We start from the raw sequence: 20,902 nt of genomic DNA on the forward strand, positions 1-20,902 counted from the left end.
CTGGGCCGGGGCCACCAGGCACCTCCCCGCTCCAGCACGTACCTTCTGCACCTTGTTGATGCGATGAGCCGCCCGGTTATCTTTGGCCTTTTGCTAACAGAAACACGAAGCCGGCTGACTGGCAGCCCCGGTGCCCGGGCCCCCCCCACCCTGGTGAGACCCCGGCACTCACCAAATAAGGAGCTTTGTCTGTGGCTGGGACCTTCCTCCAGAGCTTCATGATCTGTTTGCAACGGCTCGACCAGTCTGGGAGTCCGGTAGGAGCAGGCAAAGAGAACAGCAGCGTTAGCCTGCGCCTGACAAGCTCCCTGCGCCCTCAGCCAGTGACCGTCCCCTTCGTGTGTGGCGACACCCCCATGCCCAGCAGCTGCCACTGAGCTACCCATCACTGCAAAGAGCAGTTCAGTCCCACAGCCAAACCTTGTGCCAAAACAGACGGGATTTCTCCTTCAAACAGTGGGTGTCACACCAGCCACAGCTCCCCCCTGCCCTCACCCCGAAAGGGACAGCCACAGCCCCCCCAGAACCCAACCTGGATAATCCTGCTTGAGGTTGGGGAAGTTCATGTTGGCGTAGAGGACAGGGGAGATGGTGGAGAGTTCGCCCAGCTCCTCGTCCTTCTCCCAGCGCTGCAGGCTGCGCTGGTTGTAGGACAGTCCATCGCCTTCGCCCTCCGTTGTGGGTGTCGTGGGTGTCGAAGGGGTGGTGGCGGCCGAGCTGCTGGCCCAGGGGCTCTCAGGCTCGCAGTGGTCCGGGCTGAAAAAGCCACTCCGCTCCCTATGTGCAAAAGAAAGCATCACAGGCCAGCAGAGTGTGAAGAAAAAAGAGATCCCACAACACGCCGGCATGCACCCCATCCAGCTCCGGCTCCCCGCGGTACCTGCTGTCAAGGAACGGGGACTGGCAGACACCCGAATACGAATCCAAGGACACAGATCCAGAGAGCGAGCTCAGGGAAACGCTCCCTGCGAGGGAAGGAAAGGCAGAGCTGGGGCTTGCTCAATCCTGTGCCCACCCCGGGCGCTCCAGCAGCCCCCACACAACACAAGATCCCCCGTACACCCCAACACACTTCCCACGTTCTTCCCCAGAGCAACAGGGAAGACCCGCAATCCTGGACGGCACAGTCCAGCTTGGTCTCAATGAGAACACACCACGTTGGCTTTTCCGGGGCAGACACTGAGTCCTGCCCTTCTCCCCCCACCCAGAGATCCCCTCTCTCGCCTCAATATCCGTGTCTCAGCTCGAGGCTGTGCCACCCGCACCCACCCTGCCCTGGCAGCTGAAGATCTCCCTGCAGGAACGGCCGCTGTGCCCGGCTGGGGTCCTGCCCTGTGCCACCGGCCTCCATCCCCGCGGCCACACAGTTGAGGGGCTGCTCCCCCCGCTCCGCCGAGCCCAGCACGTCCTTGAACAGCTGCTGGACGTCTTTGCTCTCCATCTTGGGCAGCTCTGTGCAAGAAAACAGAACAGAACTATAGAATCACTTTGGTTGGAAAATACCCCCAAGACCATCAAGTACAACCATAACCCATTCCTGACACTACCCCATGTCTCTGAGAACCTCATCTCCACATCTGTCCAACCCCTCCAGGGATGGTGACTCCACCACTGCCCTGGGCAGCCTGTTCCAATGCCCCACAGCCCTTTGGGGAAGAAATTGTTCCCCAGATCCAACCTCAACCTCCCCTGGCGCAACTTGAGGCCGTTTCCTCTGGTCCTGGCGCTTGTTCCTGGGGAGCAGAGCCCGACCCCCCCTGGCTCCAAGCTCCTTTCAGGCAGGTCAGAGATCAGAAGGTCTCCCCTCAGCTCCTGTTCTCCAGCTGAACCCCCAGCTCCCTCAGCCGCTCCCATCACCCTCGTGCTCCAGCCCCTCACCAGCTCCGTTCCCTTCTCTGTACAAAGGCTGAGCCGAACCCAGCAGCACACGCTGATGGGAAGTGGGAGAGAAACCCACTCGCTCCAGCTCCTGGGGGGGTCTCACCTTCCGTGGGGATCTTGTCGAGGTCGGAGCTCAGCGCACACTCTCCTGGGGTGGCCGGTTTCTCGGTGTCCCCGGGGTCTGGGGAATCCTTCGGCTCGTCGGGCCCTGCCAGGAGGAATCAGCAGGTACCCTCAGCACCCCCGCGTCCCCCGCGCAGTGCTGAGAACCTGATCCTAGTGCTGAGCAGCCCCAGCCCGAGGCCCGTATGGAGCAGTCCCTCCTCGCCCCTACAGATTCCTCCAGTCGGCCAGGGCCGCGCAGAGCGCTGCACCACGCGAGGGCGCTCTAGGCGCCACTCGATGGCCACGAGCCCCTGTGAACCACTCAGGGGAGACCATAGAGTTCCTCCTCCCGTTTCCCGCTCTGCCTAGAGCATACTCCTCAACACAGAGCAGTTTGTCTCTATGGTTGTAGACACTCTACTCAGCCTCTCGTACGCCCCGCGGAGGACTGTCCGTCTGTCTGTCCCAGCCCAGAGGCGCCGGGGTGGGGGGTCCCGGGGCTCACCAAGGTCCTCGGCCTTCGCGTCGTCCTTGCCATCATCATCGGGAGCGGCGGCGCTGCCATCGGTGCTGTCGTCCCCTGCGGGACACCAGGACTCACCGGGGCTGGAGTGGGAGGGAACCAGCACCCCCCAACTGCCCCCAGGGTCCCCAACCACCCCTGGGGTCACTGGAAGCCCCAACAGCCCTCGGTGTCCTCCAACAACCCCAGGGGACCCCAAGAATCCAGGGGTCCTCCAACAGCCCCCCCAGCCCCGGTGTCCATGGCAAACCCCACTTCCCCGTCTCGGGGCGGTGCCGGGTTTGGGCTCCCGGCTGCGCTCACCTCGGGGGTGCGTGGGGGTCTCCCTCCTGTCGTGGGGAGCACCCTGCAGCGCCCCGGCCAGGTTGGGGTCCCCCTTGGCTCGGGGGGCACCCTGGCCCAGGGAGGGGCGGGCAGCCCCGTCCCCCACGCCCCCTGCCGCCAGCAGCGCCTTCCGGCTCAGGTCCATCAGCGCCTTCCCAAAAAACGCCTCCTGCCAAAGTGGGGGGCGGCCGTCAGGGTGTCCCCGGTGTCCTTCCCCACCCCCATGCCCCCCAGGGCCACCACCCCCCTGCCAGGGCCACCACCCCCCCGCCCCGTCCATTCCACCTGCAGGTATGGGGGGAACATGTCCTCCAACTTGCTCTTCTTCCTTCCCCGGCGTTTTTTCTTCTCGTCCCCCTCTGCCAAGCCAGGGTCCAGGCCGCCCTCAGCCGGGAGGTCCCCTGGAACCCCTGCAACATGATGTGTCACCCCAAAAGAGTTTTGGGCTGTTCCCATGTCACGGGAAGGGCTTGGGCACAGTGCTGTCACAGCACCATGGTGCACACCCTGCGGTCTCTCACCATCCAGAGAGGGGGAAAAGGGGGAAAGAAAGAAAAGAGGAAAGAAAACAAAATGGGGCAAAGGAAAGGGGGGGTTGGAAAAAAAAGCAGGAGGAAAAAAGGGGAGAAGGGAGAAAAAAGGAAGGGGGGGAAAAGGCAGGGGGTGGGAAAGAAAGCGGGGGAAGAAAGAGAGGGAGGAAGAGAGAGAGGGGGGAAGAAAGGTGTCACTGGGCCCTACCGTCCTCAGGGTGCCCCTCGGTGCTCAGCCCCTCGCGCCCCACTTCAGCCAGCACCACCGAGACCTTTTTCAGGCGGGTGTGGGACTTGCGCTGCCGCACCATGAAGCCGCCAATGCCTGGGGGGCAGAGGACGGGAGTTGGGGGGTCACAGTGGGGCTGGGAGGCGGCTCCAGCCCTGAGGGCGGCCCTGGGTGACACTCACCCGGCCGGTAGGGTTTGCGCTTCCTCTTCTTGCTCTCCTCAGGGTCCTCCAGCCCCTTCCCCAAGTCCCCGTCGGCCCCGATGTCGCGGTCAGGACTGGCCGGAGCCTCCAGCTTGATCTCGCACTCCATGTGCTCAACACCCACTGCCGGGGGAGGAACAACACGTTAATGGGGTCCCCTGGCACCCCCACACCGCACCCCCCCACTGGGAAAACGCACCTTCAGCTTTGAGCAGCTCATCAGTGTCTAGGTCACCGTCCTTCTTGTCATCAGGGCCCAGCGGGTCACCCCCCTCCAGGCCCCCGTCCCCGTTGAGGGCACCCAGCCGGCCCTTGCGCTGCCGCCGCTTGTGCAGGGGAGAGAGGGAGAGGTTGCGCAGCACGGCCATGCCCGTCTCCGTCAGCCACACACCCTCGAAGCGGAAATATTGGGGCTCTGTTGGGACAAATGCCAGCGTTGGTGACCGCCCCAGATAGCCCACGGCACCAACCCCGGCCCCACACGTACCCGGCTCTTTGGCCTTGACCGAGGCGATCTCCGGGGGAGGTGTGGGCACTGCAGAGGGAAGAGCAGACGGAGAGGTGAGTCCCCATGTCCCCCAAATGTCCCCCAAGCCCCACAGGCTGCCCCCGGCACTCACCAGCTGGTTTGACCACGTAGGGCTGGCAGGCGCTGCAGTCGAAGCCTTCGTCCGCAGCCTGCTCCACCTCCTCCTCTGTCAGGAGGCTGTTGCATGCTGCGTGCAGCCACCTGCGGGCAGTGGGGACTCGTCATGCACCCCCCAGCCACCCCAAATACCAAATCCCGCCATGCCGAGGGGCCGCGGCGCTCACCGATCGCAGTGCCGGCACTGGATGAGCAGGTCGTCCTCCACGTATTTCTGGCGGCAGAAGGGGCAGACGACCAGGCTGGCGCAGGGCGCGCAGTGGGTGTAGTTGTTCTGCCACTCGCAATGGAAGCCGGGGGATGCCGCCCCACACTGCACGCAGCACACACACCTTTTTTGGGGGGGAAACCCAGGGGTCAGCACCAGCCCCGAGCCCCCCCGGGGCTCCCTTCATGCTTCCCCCCTCCGCACCATTTGCACTTCCAGCCACCCTTGGGGACAGTTTGCAGGGGAGGGTCCAGGCAGTAGGTGTGGTAGCTGATGTCGCAGTCGTCACAGAGCAGGAGGCGGGAGGGGTCGGAGGCTTTGCCGCACACCTCGCACACAATGCACTCCACGCAGCGCCAGCCCTTTAGCAGCATCACCTTCGTGATCTGGGGAAGGTGAGGGGTGGTTGCTGAGCCCTCAGCACAGCCACTGGAGTCCGCGGGCTCAGTTTGGCCATAGGGGACACCTCTGGGCTTAGCATGGCCATGGGGGACACCCCAGGGCTCAATACAGCCACGGGGGACACCCCAGGGCTCAGCACAACCACATGGACACGCTGGGCAGGACCTCGTGTGAGTGCCCCAAGGGACACGACCTGGCCACGTGGGTCCCTGAAGGGGACAGCATGGTCCCACCCACCCAGTGCAGGGCCAGGGGACCCGCTCCCCTCCCTCACCTTGCTGTTGACACAGTAGGGGTGGTAGCACTGGGAGCACTGGGAGCAGGCGAGGAGGTGGCCCTCGGCCCCGCGCCCGAAGCTGCCGCACACCACACACATGTCCTGGGGAGAGAGGCCGTAAGAGGAGGCAGAGGAGGGACAGAGTCTGTCTTGTCCCATCCGTCTGTCCATCCCACAGCACTCATTACCTGCATGAGCACAAACTTGTCAGTGTTGGAGAAGAGAACAACCGTGTTCTGCATCGTGTCGTCATCATCCTCATCTTCCTCCTTGCTGGGCGAGCTCTCCACATCGGCCAGCTGGGGAACAGAGCAGGGGGGTCAGCACCAAGGACCCCCACCCTCCGTGCAGTTTTTGAGGGGCACCAGTTGCTGTCTGGTGCTGAACTGGGCACGGGGGCAGCTCCGCACCAGCCCTATGCTTGTGGGGTGAAACCCCTAGACTCACAGCACAGCCCCAGGCACTCACCTCCCCCGGGACCCCCACCCACCCCGAGGGCTCCCGAGCTTTTCCAAGGGACCAGGATGGTAGGGAAGGGGATGGGGGAGATGCTCGGCTCTCAGTCCTGCCACCTAACAGCTCGGGGACCCCCTCCAGCCCCCCACCTCTGCCCCAGCCCAGCCTTACTGCTAGGGTGTCAACAGACGAGGTGGTCGACTTCAGGCGCGCACGGCCCCGGCCCCGGCCCCCGTGGGACCCACCTCGCGGGCGCCTCCTCCCCGGGAAGCTGCTGCTGCGACCCTAAGGCCAAGGGGAGAGGGGGGGGTTACAGCAACCTGAGAGGGCTCAGCCAGACCCCCACCACGCATCCTGGCAGGGGCAGCAGAGGGGCACGGCCCCATCCCACCCCCCAGCACATGCTCGGCCCTTGCCTACTCGCCGCAGGGGCAGGGAGGGCGGTGGGTCCCTCCAAGACTGGAGCTGGCGGGGTCCCCCCAATACCTGCTTGACACGGGAGCGGCCCGGGGAGCTGCGCCGCCGGCTCTTGTCCCCATCCCCTTTGGCGGCCGGCTCGAAGAGCAGCGAGTCATCAGTCTCGGCACCCAGCGGCAGCGACGCAGCATCCTCCTTCTGCAGGCTGGCATCGGCCAAAGCTGGTCCCAGCTCGAGGGACAGCGACCCCCCACCCTCAGGATCCGGGGACCCCAGCAGCGGCTCTGAGCCAGGGAAGCTGCTGCTCGTGTCCCCCTGGCTCAGATTGGAGATCTCGTTGAGGATGTCAGGCCGGGGACGCAGGGTAGGGGGCTCAGGACCCGCCTCGTCCCTGTGCCCCAGCAGCTTCTCCCCAGCAGCGCAAACCTCCATGGGGGTCTCAGGGCCCAGCTCCTCTGGCTCCAGCAGCAAAGGGGACCCCTTGGCTTCAGGGTCCCCCCCAGCCCGGCCTTCTTCCAGTGCATCCTCCTCGCTCAGCGGCGGGGAGCTCCCGCTGGTGCCCTCCCGCTCCAGCCTCGGTGCCTCTTCCTCCTCCTCTTCCTCCTCGGGCAAGCCCGGGAAGGGCCCCAGCTCTGGGGCCGGGCTGGCGTGGGGGGCAGCTCCAGGGGGGCTGGCTGGTGACTCCCCTTCGCCCCCGGCCATCTCCATCTCCTCATCCTCCAGGGGCTCGGTGGGGGCCGGGGCGCAGACAGGAGAGCCCAGGGGGGGCGGCGGGGAACCGGGGGGCTCAGTGTCCATGGCGGCGCTGGGGCTGCTGGAGGGCTCAGGCAGGGCTGGGGGGCGCAGCTTGGGCACCTCGTCCTCTTTGGTGTCAGGTGAAGGGTCTCGGGGGAGGACGGGCGAAACAGCGCGGAGATCTGGAGGAAGTGGAAAGGAGTGGTGGCGACACTGCAGCCTCAAGAAACGCCCCCTGGCCCCAATGTGTCCCCAGCCTCACCTGGGGGATCTGGGGGTGGGGGTGCGGTCTCGGGGGGCAGCAAGGGCTCCGGCTCCAGCTCCATCTCCTCTTCAGGGGACACCTCTGGGACCAGGGCTGGCGCTTCCTCTGCCACAGCCACTTCGGGGATGAGACCTGTAGGGCAGGGTGCGTGTGAGGGCGGCCATGGGGGCCCCCTCACCCCCTGCACTGCTTGGAGAGGCGATAAGCATCACCTCAGGACCCCCCACATACCCCCAAAATGTGGCATTGAAGCATGAAATCAAGGTCAGCACATAGAGGCTCAGACAAGACCAGTGCTGGGAGAGGACCCAGGTGTGGGACCCCTGCATCCATGGGAGACAGAGGTAGGGGAAAACAGACAGACCCAGAGATCCGCCATTTACCTGGTGGCGTGCGGTCCTCCTCGGGGGGCGGCTCGCTGGGGAGTAGCTCTTCAGGGGACAGCTTGGCAGGGGGAAGCTCTTCAGTGGGCAGCTCGTCCAGGGGTGGTTTGTTGGTGTGCAGCTCATCAGGGGGCAGCACATCAAGGGGCAGTTCGCTGGGAGGCGGCTCGTTACGGGGAGACTTATCAAGGGGCCGCTCGTCAGGGGGTGATTTGTCACAGGGCAGCTCACTGGGGGGCAATTTGTCAAGGGGCAGCTCGTTGGGGGGTGATTTGTCGAGGGGCGACTTGTCAGGGGGTGATTTGTCAAGGGCCGGCTCATCAGGCAGCAGCTCATCAAGGGGCAATTTCTCGAGCAGTTGTTTATTGGGGGGCAGCTCATCGAGGGGAGGTATGTCGAGGGGTGGCTCGTTGCGGGGCAGCTGCTCGAGGGGGGCTCCATCAAGAGGTGGCTTGTCAAAAGATGGTCTCTCAAGGGGCAACTCATCAGGGGGTAGCTTGTCATGGGGCAGCATAAGAGGAGGGGGCTCCTCGGGGGGTTGCACGAGAGGAGGCGGCTCTTCGGGGGGCTGCACGAGAGCAGGAGGCTCCTCGGGGGGCTGCACGAGAGCAGGAGGCTCCTCGGGGGGCTGCACAAGAGGAGGAGGCTCCTCGGGGGGCTGCACAAGAGGAGGGGGCTCCTCGGGGGGCGGCACATCGGGGGGCAACTCATCAGGAGGCGGCTTGTCGAGGGGCACTTCATCAAGGGGCAGCTCCACAGGGGTCGGCTTGCCAGGAGAAGACCTGCCAGTGCCCAGGGGTCCCTCCTTGGGATCCCCCCCACGCTGTGGCTTCTCATTGCACCCCACAGGCTCTGACGAGGGGACGGGCACGTCCGTTGGTTCGCTGCAGTTGGGGAATGCCAACCTGGATGGGGGGAGCGGGTGAGGGGGGCAGGACTCAGACCACCCCCTCCCCAGGGCCATGGGACACGTCCTCCCAGTCACAAAGCAGGCACCCAGCACAACACCCCCGAAAGCAGCCCCCCTATCCCCACTCACGTCTGGGTGGGGGGGTCTGGCTGTGGTGCATGTGCCGATGTCCCACGAGCGTCCTGGGTGGCGCAGTGCTGCTGGCAGCCCTGGCACAATGAGTAGCTCCGGTACCACTGGCAGCTGGGGTTGAGCTCTGCCAGGCGCCGGCCGCAGTCCGAGCAGACCCGGCAGTTCTGGGGGGGGCAGAGGCACGTCATGGGGGGACAGGCACCCTCATGCCCCCTTGGTGGGAGCGGGACAAACCTTGCACTTCCAGGAGTCAGCAGGGAGGCTCTCGATGGCCGGCTCCATGCAGAAGGTGTGGTAGCCCTTGTCGCACGCCTCGCACACCAGCATCATGGAGTCCTGGCCGGGCTGCCTGTGGGGGCAAGGAATGGGGTGAGGGCTGTGTCCCCATCCCGTATGTCCCTTGTTGTCCCCCCTCGCCATCGCCATGGGGACACGGACTCACCTGCAGGTTTGGCACACTTTGCACTCGGGGCACTGCCAGCCTGAGCGCTTGCGGGGCGTCAGGGCGATATCCAGGCAGCCCCCGTGGTAGTGCTGCCCGCAGCCCGTGCAGAAAACCAGGTCCCGCAGGTCGCCCGGCCCATCGCACACTGAGCACCGGGCATCCTCTGCATGGGAGGGGAGGTGGGGGGTAGCTGTCAGAGCCATCCCCTCGCTGGATTCTGCCCCTCTGGGACCCTTCTCCAGGGCAGAAGGGGACCCAGCACCCAGTTCCAGAGCCCGTACGCACCCATCTGCAGGGCCTCGGCCAAGTGCTGGGGACAGAGCAGCCGCAGCGTCTTCATAGACTGGAAGCAGCCACTGGCAGCGGCGCAGGGGAAGTGGTAGAGCCGGGGGCAACTGGCTGCCCAGCACGGGATGGTGGCCCCCAGTCGCTGACAGTGTTCACATTTCTGGAAGTGGAGCAGCGCGGTGGGGTCAGAAACGCTGCCCATGGCGAGGCCAAGCTCCCAGCACCTCGCAGGATGCGGCAGAGACCCCACCAACTGGCCTCCTGGGACCTGCTCACCTGTGAGATCCCTGAGAAAACAGCTCTGACCACGCCGGCCGGCCCCGCTGCCTCCTGCCCCACAGACCAGGCTGCACACCAGTGGTGGACCCAGCAGTGCCCTGCGGGGAGGGGGGTGTCAGGGCCGGGGTGTCACAGGGACGGGGTGTCAGGGACAAGGGGGCTCCCAACCCAGGCGGGACACCCAGAGCAGCGGGACAGGGACCCCAGTGCCACAACCACACTCACCCGTTGGCTCGAAGAGCTGTGCCAGAGTCACCCGCTCAGAGAAGCCAATCTGTGCCAGGTCATCGCCCACCGGCTCCAGCTCCGGAGGGGGCTGGCCGGGACCCCCAGGGGGGTTGTGCCCCACCAGCCGCTCAGGCCAGTCGGGCACCGGCTCGAAGCGCTGCAGCTCCTGCTGCCCGTGCGGGCTCCAGTCCCCACAGTTGCAGAGGGCACAGCGGCGGGCTGGCGTGCTGGGAGGTAGATGGGGCGGGGGGGACAGGGACACTCAGGACAAGCCCCACAAGCTCCGTACCACCCCCCGTGTTCCCCCAGCCTCACCTGGGTCCCTTTGTGTCCATGCTCTCCAACTCCGGCCCCGCAGAGGCTCCTTTGGGGGGTTTCAGAGGGTCCCCCTCCGCGCTGCCCATCTCCTCTGAGGCCACGGCCCGATCGGCTGCTGGGACAGCAGCTGTCAGCCACTGCGGGGGTGGACACAAGCACCCAGCGCCCCAGCGGGGAACAGTACCAGCCCCCTCCAGCCCCCTGCCCTGGGCTCACCTGGCGCATCTACATCCTTCTCCTCGCTGCCAGGCGGCTTCTGTTCGTCCATCCTGCCTCTGGCGTCCCTCGGAAGGGGCCCGCGGCTGCGGGGGGGTGCGAGATCTCTCAGCACAGTTCCACATGGGCTCTTCCCCAGCGCCCCCCCAGCTCCCCACGACCCCCCACCCAAGGGCCAGGGCAGCCCCCTCCGGCTGCTCCTCCTGGGGGGAGTTTGTGGGGTCTCAGTCTCTCCTCACACGTGCTGCAAGCAGGCACCCGGTCCCGGTTCCCCAGTAGGGTCCACGAGCCCCCATGTCCCACAGTGGGGATGGTTCTCCCCACTCCACTGTCACCCGCCAGACCCCCGGTCCCTCCACAGGGTGCGGAGGGGACAGCACAGTGACTTCCCAGGGCAGCTGCTCCTCACCAGCGAGGCCGCATGGGGGCCAGGGGTGCGTGACTTCAATTAAACACAGGGGGGATGCCAGCTCCACAGCACCCAGGGGGTCACCAGGACCCCCACGGAGTCACCCAGATGCCAGAGCACTGACAGCACAGGTTCCACGGGGAGGGAAGCGCCCTCAGTGCCTCCCACCACAGGGCTGAGCGGGATTCAGGGTGCAGCGATAAAGCAGGGCCCCCCCATTGGCACCCAGACCCTGCCTGTGCCTCAGTTTCCCTGGGGCCAGCATCAACCCTGCTGAGCCCCCGCAGCGCTGGGGGGTCCCAGGATAGATGCGGAGGGGAGGTCACCCCAAAACCACCACAGCCAAAGGCCAGGGGGGCCGTGGCCCCCATCTCCAGCCACCACCTCACTCCCCCCAGCACTTCCCGTGCACCCCAAGGGGAACCCAGATGGCTGCGGGGAGAAGTAATAGAGACCCCAAACCCGACCGCATGCCACGTGCGGGGGAAAGGGCCTGGGGGAGCCGGCGGCTCCCCCTCAGCTCCACACACCGACCCGCCCACGGGTGCACCGCACGGGGGGCACTAGGGCAGCCCCAGCCCCTCAAAACCCCGCTGCCCCCCCCGAGGCGTCCTGGGGGTCCGGGAGGAGCCCCCAGCCGGGCACGGCAGGGCCCCGACCCGCGGGTTCTGGGGCCGCCATGCCACACAGCAAATCCCCTCCGGTTCCCCGGTAATCCCCAGGGGATTAGGGCAGCCCCGGGGCGGCTGCGCCTTGCCCGGAAGGGCCCGGGCGCGCAGCGGGGCCGGGGGGGTCGGCAGAGGGGCCCGGCCGGCCCTGCCCGCGCCCCCGGGGGTCAGAAGCACCGCGCGGGGCCGCTGCCCCTCCCCGGTGTCCCCGGGCCGCGCTTCCCCCCTCCCCCGTGTCCCCGGAGGAACCGAGCCCGCCAGGCCCCGTGCCCCGACCCGCCGCGGCCTACCCAGGCACCGGCACCGGGGCCCCGGAGCGCCGGGCCCGGCCGTAGCTGTGCTCAGGCGGCGGGGCGGCGGCCCGGGCCCCGCCGGCTCCCCGGGCGGCGGAGCATCGCCGGTACCGGGAGCGGACACAAAGGGAGCCGGGGGCCGCGCTCCGGGCCCGGGGAGGCCTGGCCGGGAGGAGGCGGCGGCGCGGCCCGGCAGAGGCGGCGCGGCCCGGGGCCGAACACGGGGCCTCTCCCTTCCGGGGCCGCGGGGCCCAGGCCCGGACGCGCGGGAGCCCCAGCGGGACCGCCCCCCGCCCCCCGCCCGGCTCTTACCCCCGCGGCCGCCCTACGCCGACGGGCCTTGGGGCGCGGGGCGGACGGTGCTCCCCGGCGCGGCCATTTCCAGAGGAAAGTAGGTCCCGCCGCCCGCCCCCGCCCCGCCCCGTCCGCCCGCCCGCCCCGCCGGTGCCGCCGCGCTGCGCCCTGGGGGCCGCGGCCGGGGGGGCGCCGCGCCCGCACTACTTGGCGGCAGGGGCTCGGGCGGAGGGAGACGGTGCACGGCGGGAGCTGCGGCCGCGGGGGGGGCGGGGGGGGTGACGACGCGGGCCGCAGCGCACGCTGCCGGGAGGGATTCCTCCGCGACGCTTAACCCCGCCGGCGCCGGGGCGGGCGGCGCGCACGTGGGCTCGGCGGGGCGGCCCCGGGAACGGCGGCGGCTCCGCCCCCTCCCGCCCGCGGGTCCGGGGCGGCCCCGGGTGTCCGTCGGGAGCGCTCCGCGCCCGCTCCCGGAGGCCCCGTGGGCAGCCGCCGTACCCCGTCGTGGCGGCCCCGGGGCAGCCGCCGTGCCCGGTCCTGGCTGCCGCCCTGTGCCCCGAGTGCGCGGGGACAGGCGCCCCACGGCACCCGGGCATTGCTGAGCTACGGCCCTGCCCTACGCGCGGGGCAACGCTAGGTGCCCGTGGCTGCTCCCGATACCGGGCAGCCAGGGCCACGCACCCGGGAGACCCCTCGCTTGCCCACCCCGCAGCCCGCGGACCCCCAGCCCTGGGTGGGGACACACACGGGCCGACAGCCCCGAGCGGGACCGGAGCAGGGCGGCAGTTCCGGCCTCGGCTCAGCCCACCCGGCCGGGACCCTGCAGAGCAGCCGCGGGGACCCCGCTCCGGCAGGGGGGCAAGTGGCCCCACGCTCCCGAACACTGGCAGGGACCCCGGCCCCAGGACCCCTGGTAGGGCCAGGACAGGCCCCGGGGGACAAAGGGCGGGTATGGGGGGGGACTCTGGGGGCACAGACCACTGGCTGCAACATCCCAGGTTCCACCCCCTCCCAACACTGACCCTGGGGCACAGAGCAACCCCCCCTGCACCCCACTTCCCTCCTCAGCAGCTCCTCTCTAACAACGTAATTGAGTAATTAGCCGTAATTAGCTCAACTGGGTGGAGATAAGCCACACTGGGAACCACAGCCAGGCCAGGCACCTCAGCTGTGCAGAACCCCCCCATAATCCCCAGCCCACTGTGGGGTGGGGGCCAGGGCTGCAGAGCCCTCCACCCGGGTCCCAGTGACAGCTCCAGGGCACCCAGCCCCAGGGCAGGGGCTCTGCCCCACAGCACATTCAGGGCTGGGAGGCACCCTGTGCTGACCCCTACATGCTGCCTCACCTTCTCCCCCCCACCACAGGGCAGGAGCTGCCCCCCCCAGCCCAGGCTCGGAGGGGGTTCACAGCCAAAACAACGTTTAATTGTTCCAGCCCCGCAGCCCTGACTCCCACGAGCAGCGGCTGCCAGTGCAGCACAGCCAGACCGCAGCCCCGCACGGGGAACAACACCCGCATTCAGCCCTGGCTCCCTGCGGCCGGGGCCAGGACAGCCCCACCATGTCCTTGTGCATGTGGGGGGACAGCAGCTCCAAGCAGGGGGTGCGCCTCGGCTGGGATGGGACCCCTGCCCCACTCCCAGCCCCTTGTGAGCCCCCCAGCCTGTGCAAATGAGCAGTTCCATACAACAGCAGGACCACGTGGCCCCAGACCACCAAAGCCACTGGCGTGCGCTGAGGGACAGTCCCAGGGGAGGTCGGCCCCATCCCAGGGGTCTCCCCCAGGCAGGGCTCACGGAGTTGTGCACCTGGTCAATCTCCTGATGATCTTCATGAAGATCCCCTGGGTCACCTGGGGACAAGGGGACATCAGCTCCGGTGACTCCACGGCTGGGGTATGTCACCTGCCCCAGACCTGGCTCTCCTTCGCCGAGGACTCAAGCAAGATGGCCCCCCACAACTTCGTCAGCTTCTTCCCTTCATGTGTCTTCACCTCTCGGCTGGGGGCACAGAGGACAGGCAGGACAGGCCACCAGGTCCTCAGGGTGTGTGTGGGGGGGAAGGGACAGCAGGAGAGGACGGGACCCCCGGAACCCTCCTTACCTTTGCAGGGCCAGGTTTGCCTTGTTCCTCACCAGCACCACGGGCATGCTACGGGCACAGGGAGGGTGAGGGCCTGGCCTCCCCCAGCACCCCCCTCTCTGGGAGGGACAGCATCTACCGCATCTTCCCTGGGCTCTCGTACAGCTTGTTGTGAAGGGTCTTCACCACCTGGAAGCTGAGGGGAGAAGGGGAGCTCTGGGTACTGTCCCCCTCTGGGGTGTCCCCCAAGGGCACTCAGCCCTGAGGACGTGGGGACAACGCAGTAGAGAGGGTGGTTGGGCCCCTCACCTCCGCAGGGACGTCACCGAGTACACCAGGATGTAGCCATGGATGCCGGTGATGAAGGAGTGTGGCAGGATGGTGTACTCGTCCTGGGGGAGGGCAGGACCAGTACCAGGGGTGACAGCGGGGCCAGCAGCCCCTCAACCCCTTCCCCAGGTCCTGCCCTTAGCGTTACCTGCCCAGCTGCAGCTGGAACTCGTCCTTGCCCACCACCACCATCTTGTTGTAGGCTGCTGCGGAGATGGCCCCACACCCCCCGGGGGTGCCTCAGCCCCTGGCACGTGGCTTTGGGGCACAGCCCAGAGGTGGGGACACATGTCCTCATCACCCCTGGCCCTGTGGAAAGGGGACCCGAGGAAGGCATCGCCCTCCCCCGCCAACTTACTGCCCTTCACCGTGGGCTCGTAGCACTCCACGAGCTTCCCCTCCACAAACTGGTGGGCCAGGGAAGTTTGCCTGGGGCAGGGGTGGGAAGCGCAGGGCTGCGGGCCGGGGTGGCAGCATCGCCCCGGGCAGGGGACAGAGCCCGACCGAGGGAAGGGAACCGGCCCCCTGCCCCCGCCCAGCAGTGCAGGGGACCCGGCCCCGGGGTGATGGGGGGTCCTGGGCTGCGCGCTCAGGCTGAGCGTGGCCCCACAGCTCCCACCCGGGGTGGGGACCCGCCGTGCTCTGAGCCCACGGCGGCGAGAGGCGCTCACGAGAGACCCGGCACAGCGCCCCCCGCCCCCGGCAGTGCCCGGGGGAGCAGCCCCGCTCCCGGCGCCGCACCGGGCACAGGACGCCGCGCAGGGGCGGTGCGGGCGGGCGCGGCACACGGCGCTATAAACCGCGCGCCGCGGCGGGGGGGGGCGGTGTCGCCGCCACTACACCGGCGGCCCCACGTGACCACAACACCTCCCTCCTGCCCTCTCCCATTGGCCACGCTGCGGCGGCAGGGGCGGGGCGCGGGGGCGGCGCAGGCGCGCTGGCCGCCGCGGCTCCATTCATGAAAACGGAGGGAACGGCCGGGGCCGCGTGGTGGCCGCACGCCTGAGCGGGTCCGGGCGGTCCCCGCGTCCTCCCCTCGCGCCCCGGCCCGGGGACCCCCAGGGACACCCGTAATCCCCCGAGATCCGCAGCGCGGCCTCCCCCAGCCCCTGGGACCCCCAGCCCCGCGGGGATACCCCTGCCCCCCTGGGGTGCCCAGCCTCAGCCCCCGCGCCTGCCTTTGGCAGCCACCGCTCTCAGCCACGGCTCCACCAGGGCCGTAGAGTCTCTTTATTTACCCGAACAATTAAATAGTAGTATTTTTTTTTCTTTTTAAACAGAAGTGGTTAAAAGCAGGCTAGCCCCCTGCGGTGGGCCCTACTGCCGGGGCAGGCAGGCACAAGGGACGTTTATATTACCATTTATAAATAGAAAAATAAAACTCTCAAGCAGGACAGGTTAGCAGTTAGCACGGTTAGAGCTGGGCCCAGTGCCTGTGGCAGACACCCCGTCCAGCTGCCTTGGGACGGGGAAAGCGACACCGCATGTGACAGCGGGACAGACCGAGAGCATGGGGACAGGCACGAACTGCTGCCAGGTGCCCAATGTTGGGCTGATTTGGCATCTCCCCCTTGGGCTGGATTTGGCCCCGGGGCAGGGGCTCAACAGGCAGCAACCCCGGCCCCAGCCGCAACGGTTAATTAAGCAATAAATATAAGGGGAGTGTGCGGGGGGTCTGGGATGTGGGGACCAGGCCAGGCCCCTGGCGGTGCTGCGAGGGGCTCTGGGACATGGGAGGGAGTTGAGCCCAGGTCGCTGTCCCAGGGACCCCATCCCCACAGTGCTGAGCTGAGAGGCTCCCCACGGGGCCAGGGGTGCCCCTGTCCCTCCTCCCTGGGTTCAAGGGGGGCCCAGGGCCGGAGGCCCCCGCTTCCAGTGTGCGGCATGATCTGCAGTGCAGTGACCGGAGGGGCCTAGGACCCCTACACCTGCAGGGCCTTGCGGCCCAGCATGCCCCCAGCCAGCTGGTAGAGCAGGCGGGAGTACCAGTGCATCCCTGTCTCTGGCGCCGTCCCGTTGCCCGCCTCGGCGCGGGTGGGCAGCAGCGAGAGGAGCCCGTGGAAGAGGCGGAGGGGGGCAAAGGCGCGGTGGGCCCAGCGGTGGCTCTCCAGGACAGCGTAGCAGGATGCCAGCACCCCGTTGACAAGCAGGGTCCCGTGGGAGGTGAGGGGGGCGAAGACCCCCACACCGTCCTCCCTGGAGACCCGCAGCACCCGCGCGGGGTGCAGCCCCTGCCCGCCAGCCCCGTGGGCCAGCACCGCGTCGCCCGGTCTCACGCGGCGGGCGAAGACGGGCAGGAAGGTGGTGGTGCCGTTGGCTGCCCCACGAGCCGCAAAAACTAGGTGGGATGGGGTAAGGAGCAGCCGGCGCGCCGGGCTGGCCGTCTCAATGGCCACGAAGGAGGCGCGTTGGCCCAGGTCACGGTCGAGGAAGAGCAGCACCTTGGTGGGCACCAGGCGCCCCCCTGGCTCCGCACCCAGCACCCAGTCGCCCCGGCGCAGGTCAGCCAGACCCCGGCGCTCGCCGCTCCGAAGTGTCACGGTGGCGTGACCGGGGAAGCAGCCACCGGTGCGGACAGCCAGAGAGTTATCTGGGTGAATGGAGAAAGCTGTAGGTCCTCTGTCCCCACTGGCCACCTCCGCCGGCGCTACCTCCAGAGGGGAAATTGGCCCCGAGTGGAGCCCACCCCGGGGTCCCAAATCACCCCCGAAACAAAGCGGGTATTTTCTGGAGCCCCCCAGTTCCTGTGTGCAGCTCCTCAGGAGGCCGGGTGCTGCAGGGCCCCTTTGTCCACCCTGTACTGACGCCCTTTGTTCAGGATTGGGGACGGTGACATTTACGGCTACTTTCACTTTCTGTCAATTGTCACTTCTGGGCCGGCCAGGGGCTGCCAGCCGGAGCAGCCGTGGGGCTGGGGACTGTGGGCTGGGCTGTGGCCGTCTGGATCGGCTTGACAACCCTCGCTGTGCCCCACACTGGGACCTGAACCACAAGGGTGGCTCCAGCCAGGCAAAACAGGGAGGGAGAAGTGTGGGTTTTGCAAATCCGGTGGCCAGAAAGGCCGGGGAGAGCTGGACTGGGGCCAGACACAGGCAGAACTCACTGGAGCTGGACACTGGCTGGAGCAGAGCTGCATCCCCAAGGATTCAGGATGCCAAGGGGGAGCACAGTGAGGGCTACGGGGCTGCAGGCTGGGATGCTTATGGGGATGGCAGCCCCCCGCCCTGGCAGCAGCGCCCCCTGCGTGGTACCTGCTTTCACAGAGACGTGGATGTGCGCCTTGGACTCGTAGTAGACCCAGTCGAAGCCAGCCTCCACAGCCAGGCGTGCCAGCATGCCATACTTGTGGCGGTCTCGGTCGGAGGTGGTGATGTCCAGCGCCCGGCCCTCGTAGTGCAGCGAGTCGGGGAGGTGGTGCCCGTCCTCGTCCCAGCCCTCCGTCACCCGCAGCTTCACCCCTGGCCACATGTTCATCACTGCGATGGCCAGCGAGTTCACCCGCTCCTTGCAGCGCTGGGGAGGGGACCAGCACCAGCATCAACCCCAGCTCTGCTGCAGCACCCGCTCCCCTCCCTGTGGGGTCCTGCACGCAGATGGACAGACAGACACTGGTCCTGCACAGGGCTTGGAGGGACCACAAACAGGCTGCTGGTGGGGGCAGACGGGGTGTCCCCCTCACGGGCGCAGAGAGCGGCATGGCCAGGCTCCCTCCCGGCTGGGAGCAGGTTGAACGTTAACGTGCCCTGGGGTCCTGAGTGGGCAGCCAGGCAGAACGGGCAGGGGACCGGGACGGGGACTGGGACGGTGTCACCTTCCCCGCGGCCACAGTCGTGACTGATTAACCTGGCGGGAGGGCTGTGGGGGTAATCTGGGGGCACAGCTGACACTGAACCAGACCTGAATCCTGGAGTGGCACCATGGGGCCTGTGCCAGCCCGGTGGGGCAGGGTGGGGAGCAGGGCCTGGAGGGACAGCACAGGGGGGTCCGAGGCTCCAGTGCCCAAGGGCGATGGCGGGAGGTCCCAGATGGCTCCGAGGGTCCCTCTCCCCAGCAGCAGCAGCAGATCCGACATCGGGTGCGGGGCTTGGATCTCCCACTGGTCTCCCCCAGCAGCCGTTGAGGTCACACTGTCCCTCCGTGCCCCGGCGGCCCCCTCTCCCCCGCGCAACAAAGCCGCTCCCGGGGCCGCGGGGGCGGGAGTGCGGGGAGCAGACCCGGGGTGGCCCGGCCTGGGGGGCGGCAGTGACGGGGGGGCAGGAATGCGCCCGGCCCGGCCCGGCCCGGCGACAATAGGCGCCTTCGAGCCCGGCGCTGACCTCAGGCCCCGGGAATGCCGACACCGCCACAAAAGGCCCTTTCAGCCACCCGCACCCCGGAACGACTCCGCGCCCGCGGCCCCGCCGGGCTCCGCCGCCCCGTTCCCGCCGCCCCCGCCGCCCCGGCCCGCGGGAGCCGCCGGCGCCGCCTGGACCACTCGCAGCATCCCCGTCGCCATGGCAACCTTGAGCATCCCGGCGGGGCGCGACGCGTCCCGGACTCCCGCTGCCCCGGATCCCCCCGGGAGGCGGGTACCGGGTGCCGCCCCCTCCCCGCTGATCCGCCCCGCCGGCACCGTCCCGGAGCCGGGGCGCAGGGGGAGCGGAACCGCGGGTCCCCCGTATAGGCGGTGCGGCGGCAGGACCCCGCGCCGCCCCTACCCGTTAATCCCCGACGGCGGATCCTTAATGCCCAAGGCGGCGCGACCGTCCCGTCCCGGGGCTCCGGTGCTGCTGCGCCGCCGCCAAGGCCCGGGAAACGGTGACGGGGACCGAGGAGCGGCACACTGAGCCCCGGGAGGGCCGTGCGCCCGGGAGACGGTCGGTGCCGCCCGGGGAGGATCAGTGTGCCGCGGGGAAGGCCAGTGTGCCCCGGGAGGGTCAGTGTCCTCCGGAGAGGGTCGGTGCCACCCAGAAAATGTCCCGGAGCGCTGAACTCCCGCCCGCCCCCCCCCACCTCCCCCGCGTCCTCGCGCCCCCGAGAGCGAGGCCGGGCCGGGCCGGGCGCAGCCCCCACCTCGGTCATGAGCCGGTCCGCCCCCGTGTTCTCCTCGTCCTTGAAGATGATGTCGGGGTTGTAGTTGGGCACCAAGTCCCTGAAGCGTTCCGAGCCCCGCAGCACTTTGCCCTCCGCCTTCCCGCTCGCCCCCAGCGTCTGCTCGGGCACGTTGGGCACGAACTGCTTGTAGAGCAGCGGCGAGAGCTGCCGCCGCCCCAACCGCCGCCGCCCCACCGGGCCCCGGCCCGGGCCGCAGCCCAGCGCCGGCGCGGCCAGCAGGCAGGCGGCGAGGCCGAGCAGGCCGAGGGCGAGCGGGCTCCGCCGGGGCATCCCGGCCGTCGGGCCCCGCTGCCTCCGCGTGCCCCGTTCAGTCGCCGGGGGCACGGGCGGCCGAGGCGGGCATGGCACCGGTGCGGCGGCCCCGGGGCTTTTAGAGGGTCTCGGTGCCAGGGGCGGGTCGGCGCCGTTTCCTTCTCACACCCACGGCCCCGTCGCAGATGCGGGATCCGCGGCCGCCCGGGACGACTGACCCCCCTCCACCCCACCCTCCCGCCGGTGCCACCACCCACTCGGAGCGCGGTGCCCGGGCACCGGGACGGCCCCCCCGCTGCCGGCTTCGTGCCCACGGGCCCGGCACCCCCTCGCCTGGCGCTGGACCCCGTTCCCGGGGACACCCCGACCCAGCGCGAGCCTCGAGGGAAAGTCCTTCCTACCGCTCCGTCCTGGCACCCGCACCGGGCACCGGCACCCCGCTCCGGGCACTGCCCCGGGACTGGCACCGGACACCCGGCTCCTGGCGCTGCCCCAGCACCGGGGTCCGGTACCCCGCTCCTGGCACTGCCCCGGGGCCGGCACCGGGACCTGTCCCCACCCCTGATCCCGCGCCCTGATCCCGTCCCCTCTCCCCGTCTGAACCCTGCGCTCCAGTATCGGCTCCTGTCCCCGCTCCCCGCTCCCGGGACCTCTCTTATCCTGATCCTAACGCCCCGGTTCTGGTCGCGGGACCTCTCCCCTCTCCCGACGCCGCCTCTCGGGACCCTCCTCTCCTGGCTCCGGTCCCGGCTCCTCTTCTCCCACCGCTACTCTTGGCACCGGCGTCACCGTTATCTTGACGCTGTGCCACCGGTACCAGCACCTGCTCCGTTCCCCGGCACAGCTCCGCTCCCGGGACCCGCTTCCTGGCACTACCCCGGTCCCCCTTTTCGGTCCTACCCCCGGTACCGGTACCCGCTCCTGGCCCAGCCCCCGGTACCGGCTCCAATGGGTGCCGGTCGGCACCGAGCGCTGCCCGCAGCCGCCCCGGCCGGGCTGCCCCCACCTGCGGCCGCTCAGCTCCGGCGCTGGGCAGCCCCGCCGGGCCCCGCCTCGGACCCGGCCCCCGGGAGCGGCGGC

At 68.7% G+C, this 20,902-nt stretch overlaps 2 protein-coding genes across 3 annotated transcripts in view; both read right to left on the reverse strand.

The window, feature by feature from the left end:
• KMT2D (lysine methyltransferase 2D) overlaps window positions 1-12,180 on the reverse strand; it is a 28,844-nt gene extending 16,664 nt beyond the window's left edge. Inside the window, exons 1-31 of one of the 2 annotated variants that reach the window (XM_065654484.1) lie at window positions 12,083-12,180; window positions 10,401-10,486; window positions 10,182-10,296; window positions 9,864-10,093; window positions 9,636-9,736; window positions 9,357-9,519; window positions 9,069-9,234; window positions 8,861-8,975; window positions 8,624-8,790; window positions 7,585-8,489; window positions 7,199-7,333; window positions 6,271-7,118; window positions 5,956-6,069; window positions 5,517-5,627; window positions 5,326-5,430; window positions 4,854-5,035; window positions 4,609-4,773; window positions 4,416-4,525; window positions 4,283-4,330; window positions 3,995-4,210; window positions 3,775-3,918; window positions 3,572-3,688; window positions 3,119-3,243; window positions 2,813-3,002; window positions 2,492-2,566; window positions 1,985-2,089; window positions 1,270-1,452; window positions 881-965; window positions 533-777; window positions 173-246; window positions 43-93 (exon numbers count right to left, since the gene is read on the reverse strand). In XM_065654484.1, the coding sequence (XP_065510556.1) occupies window positions 43-93; window positions 173-246; window positions 533-777; window positions 881-965; window positions 1,270-1,452; window positions 1,985-2,089; window positions 2,492-2,566; window positions 2,813-3,002; window positions 3,119-3,243; window positions 3,572-3,688; window positions 3,775-3,918; window positions 3,995-4,210; window positions 4,283-4,330; window positions 4,416-4,525; window positions 4,609-4,773; window positions 4,854-5,035; window positions 5,326-5,430; window positions 5,517-5,627; window positions 5,956-6,069; window positions 6,271-7,118; window positions 7,199-7,333; window positions 7,585-8,489; window positions 8,624-8,790; window positions 8,861-8,975; window positions 9,069-9,234; window positions 9,357-9,519; window positions 9,636-9,736; window positions 9,864-10,093; window positions 10,182-10,296; window positions 10,401-10,452 (5,442 nt within the window). In that variant the 5' untranslated portion in view covers window positions 10,453-10,486; window positions 12,083-12,180. Of the gene's footprint in view, window positions 1-42; window positions 94-172; window positions 247-532; window positions 778-880; window positions 966-1,269; window positions 1,453-1,984; window positions 2,090-2,491; window positions 2,567-2,812; window positions 3,003-3,118; window positions 3,244-3,571; window positions 3,689-3,774; window positions 3,919-3,994; window positions 4,211-4,282; window positions 4,331-4,415; window positions 4,526-4,608; window positions 4,774-4,853; window positions 5,036-5,325; window positions 5,431-5,516; window positions 5,628-5,955; window positions 6,070-6,270; window positions 7,119-7,198; window positions 7,334-7,584; window positions 8,490-8,623; window positions 8,791-8,860; window positions 8,976-9,068; window positions 9,235-9,356; window positions 9,520-9,635; window positions 9,737-9,863; window positions 10,094-10,181; window positions 10,300-10,400; window positions 10,487-12,082 lie in introns of both variants that reach the window. The other variant, XM_065654483.1, reaches the window with a different exon arrangement.
• A 3,541-nt stretch (window positions 12,181-15,721) lies between these two features.
• On the reverse strand, window positions 15,722-19,840 carry DHH (desert hedgehog signaling molecule). The gene is made up of 3 exons (XM_065654485.1): window positions 19,529-19,840; window positions 17,728-17,989; window positions 15,722-17,066 (listed from the first exon to the last, which is right to left on the reverse strand). Exons 1-3 carry the CDS (start codon window positions 19,838-19,840, stop codon window positions 16,399-16,401), a joined length of 1,242 nt encoding a protein of 413 aa, XP_065510557.1. The 3' UTR covers window positions 15,722-16,398.
• Window positions 19,841-20,902: the final 1,062 nt, after the last annotated feature.

Source organism: Caloenas nicobarica, chromosome 33 (genome assembly GCF_036013445.1).
Source record: "Caloenas nicobarica isolate bCalNic1 chromosome 33, bCalNic1.hap1, whole genome shotgun sequence".
Lineage (NCBI taxonomy): Eukaryota > Metazoa > Chordata > Aves > Columbiformes > Columbidae > Caloenas > Caloenas nicobarica.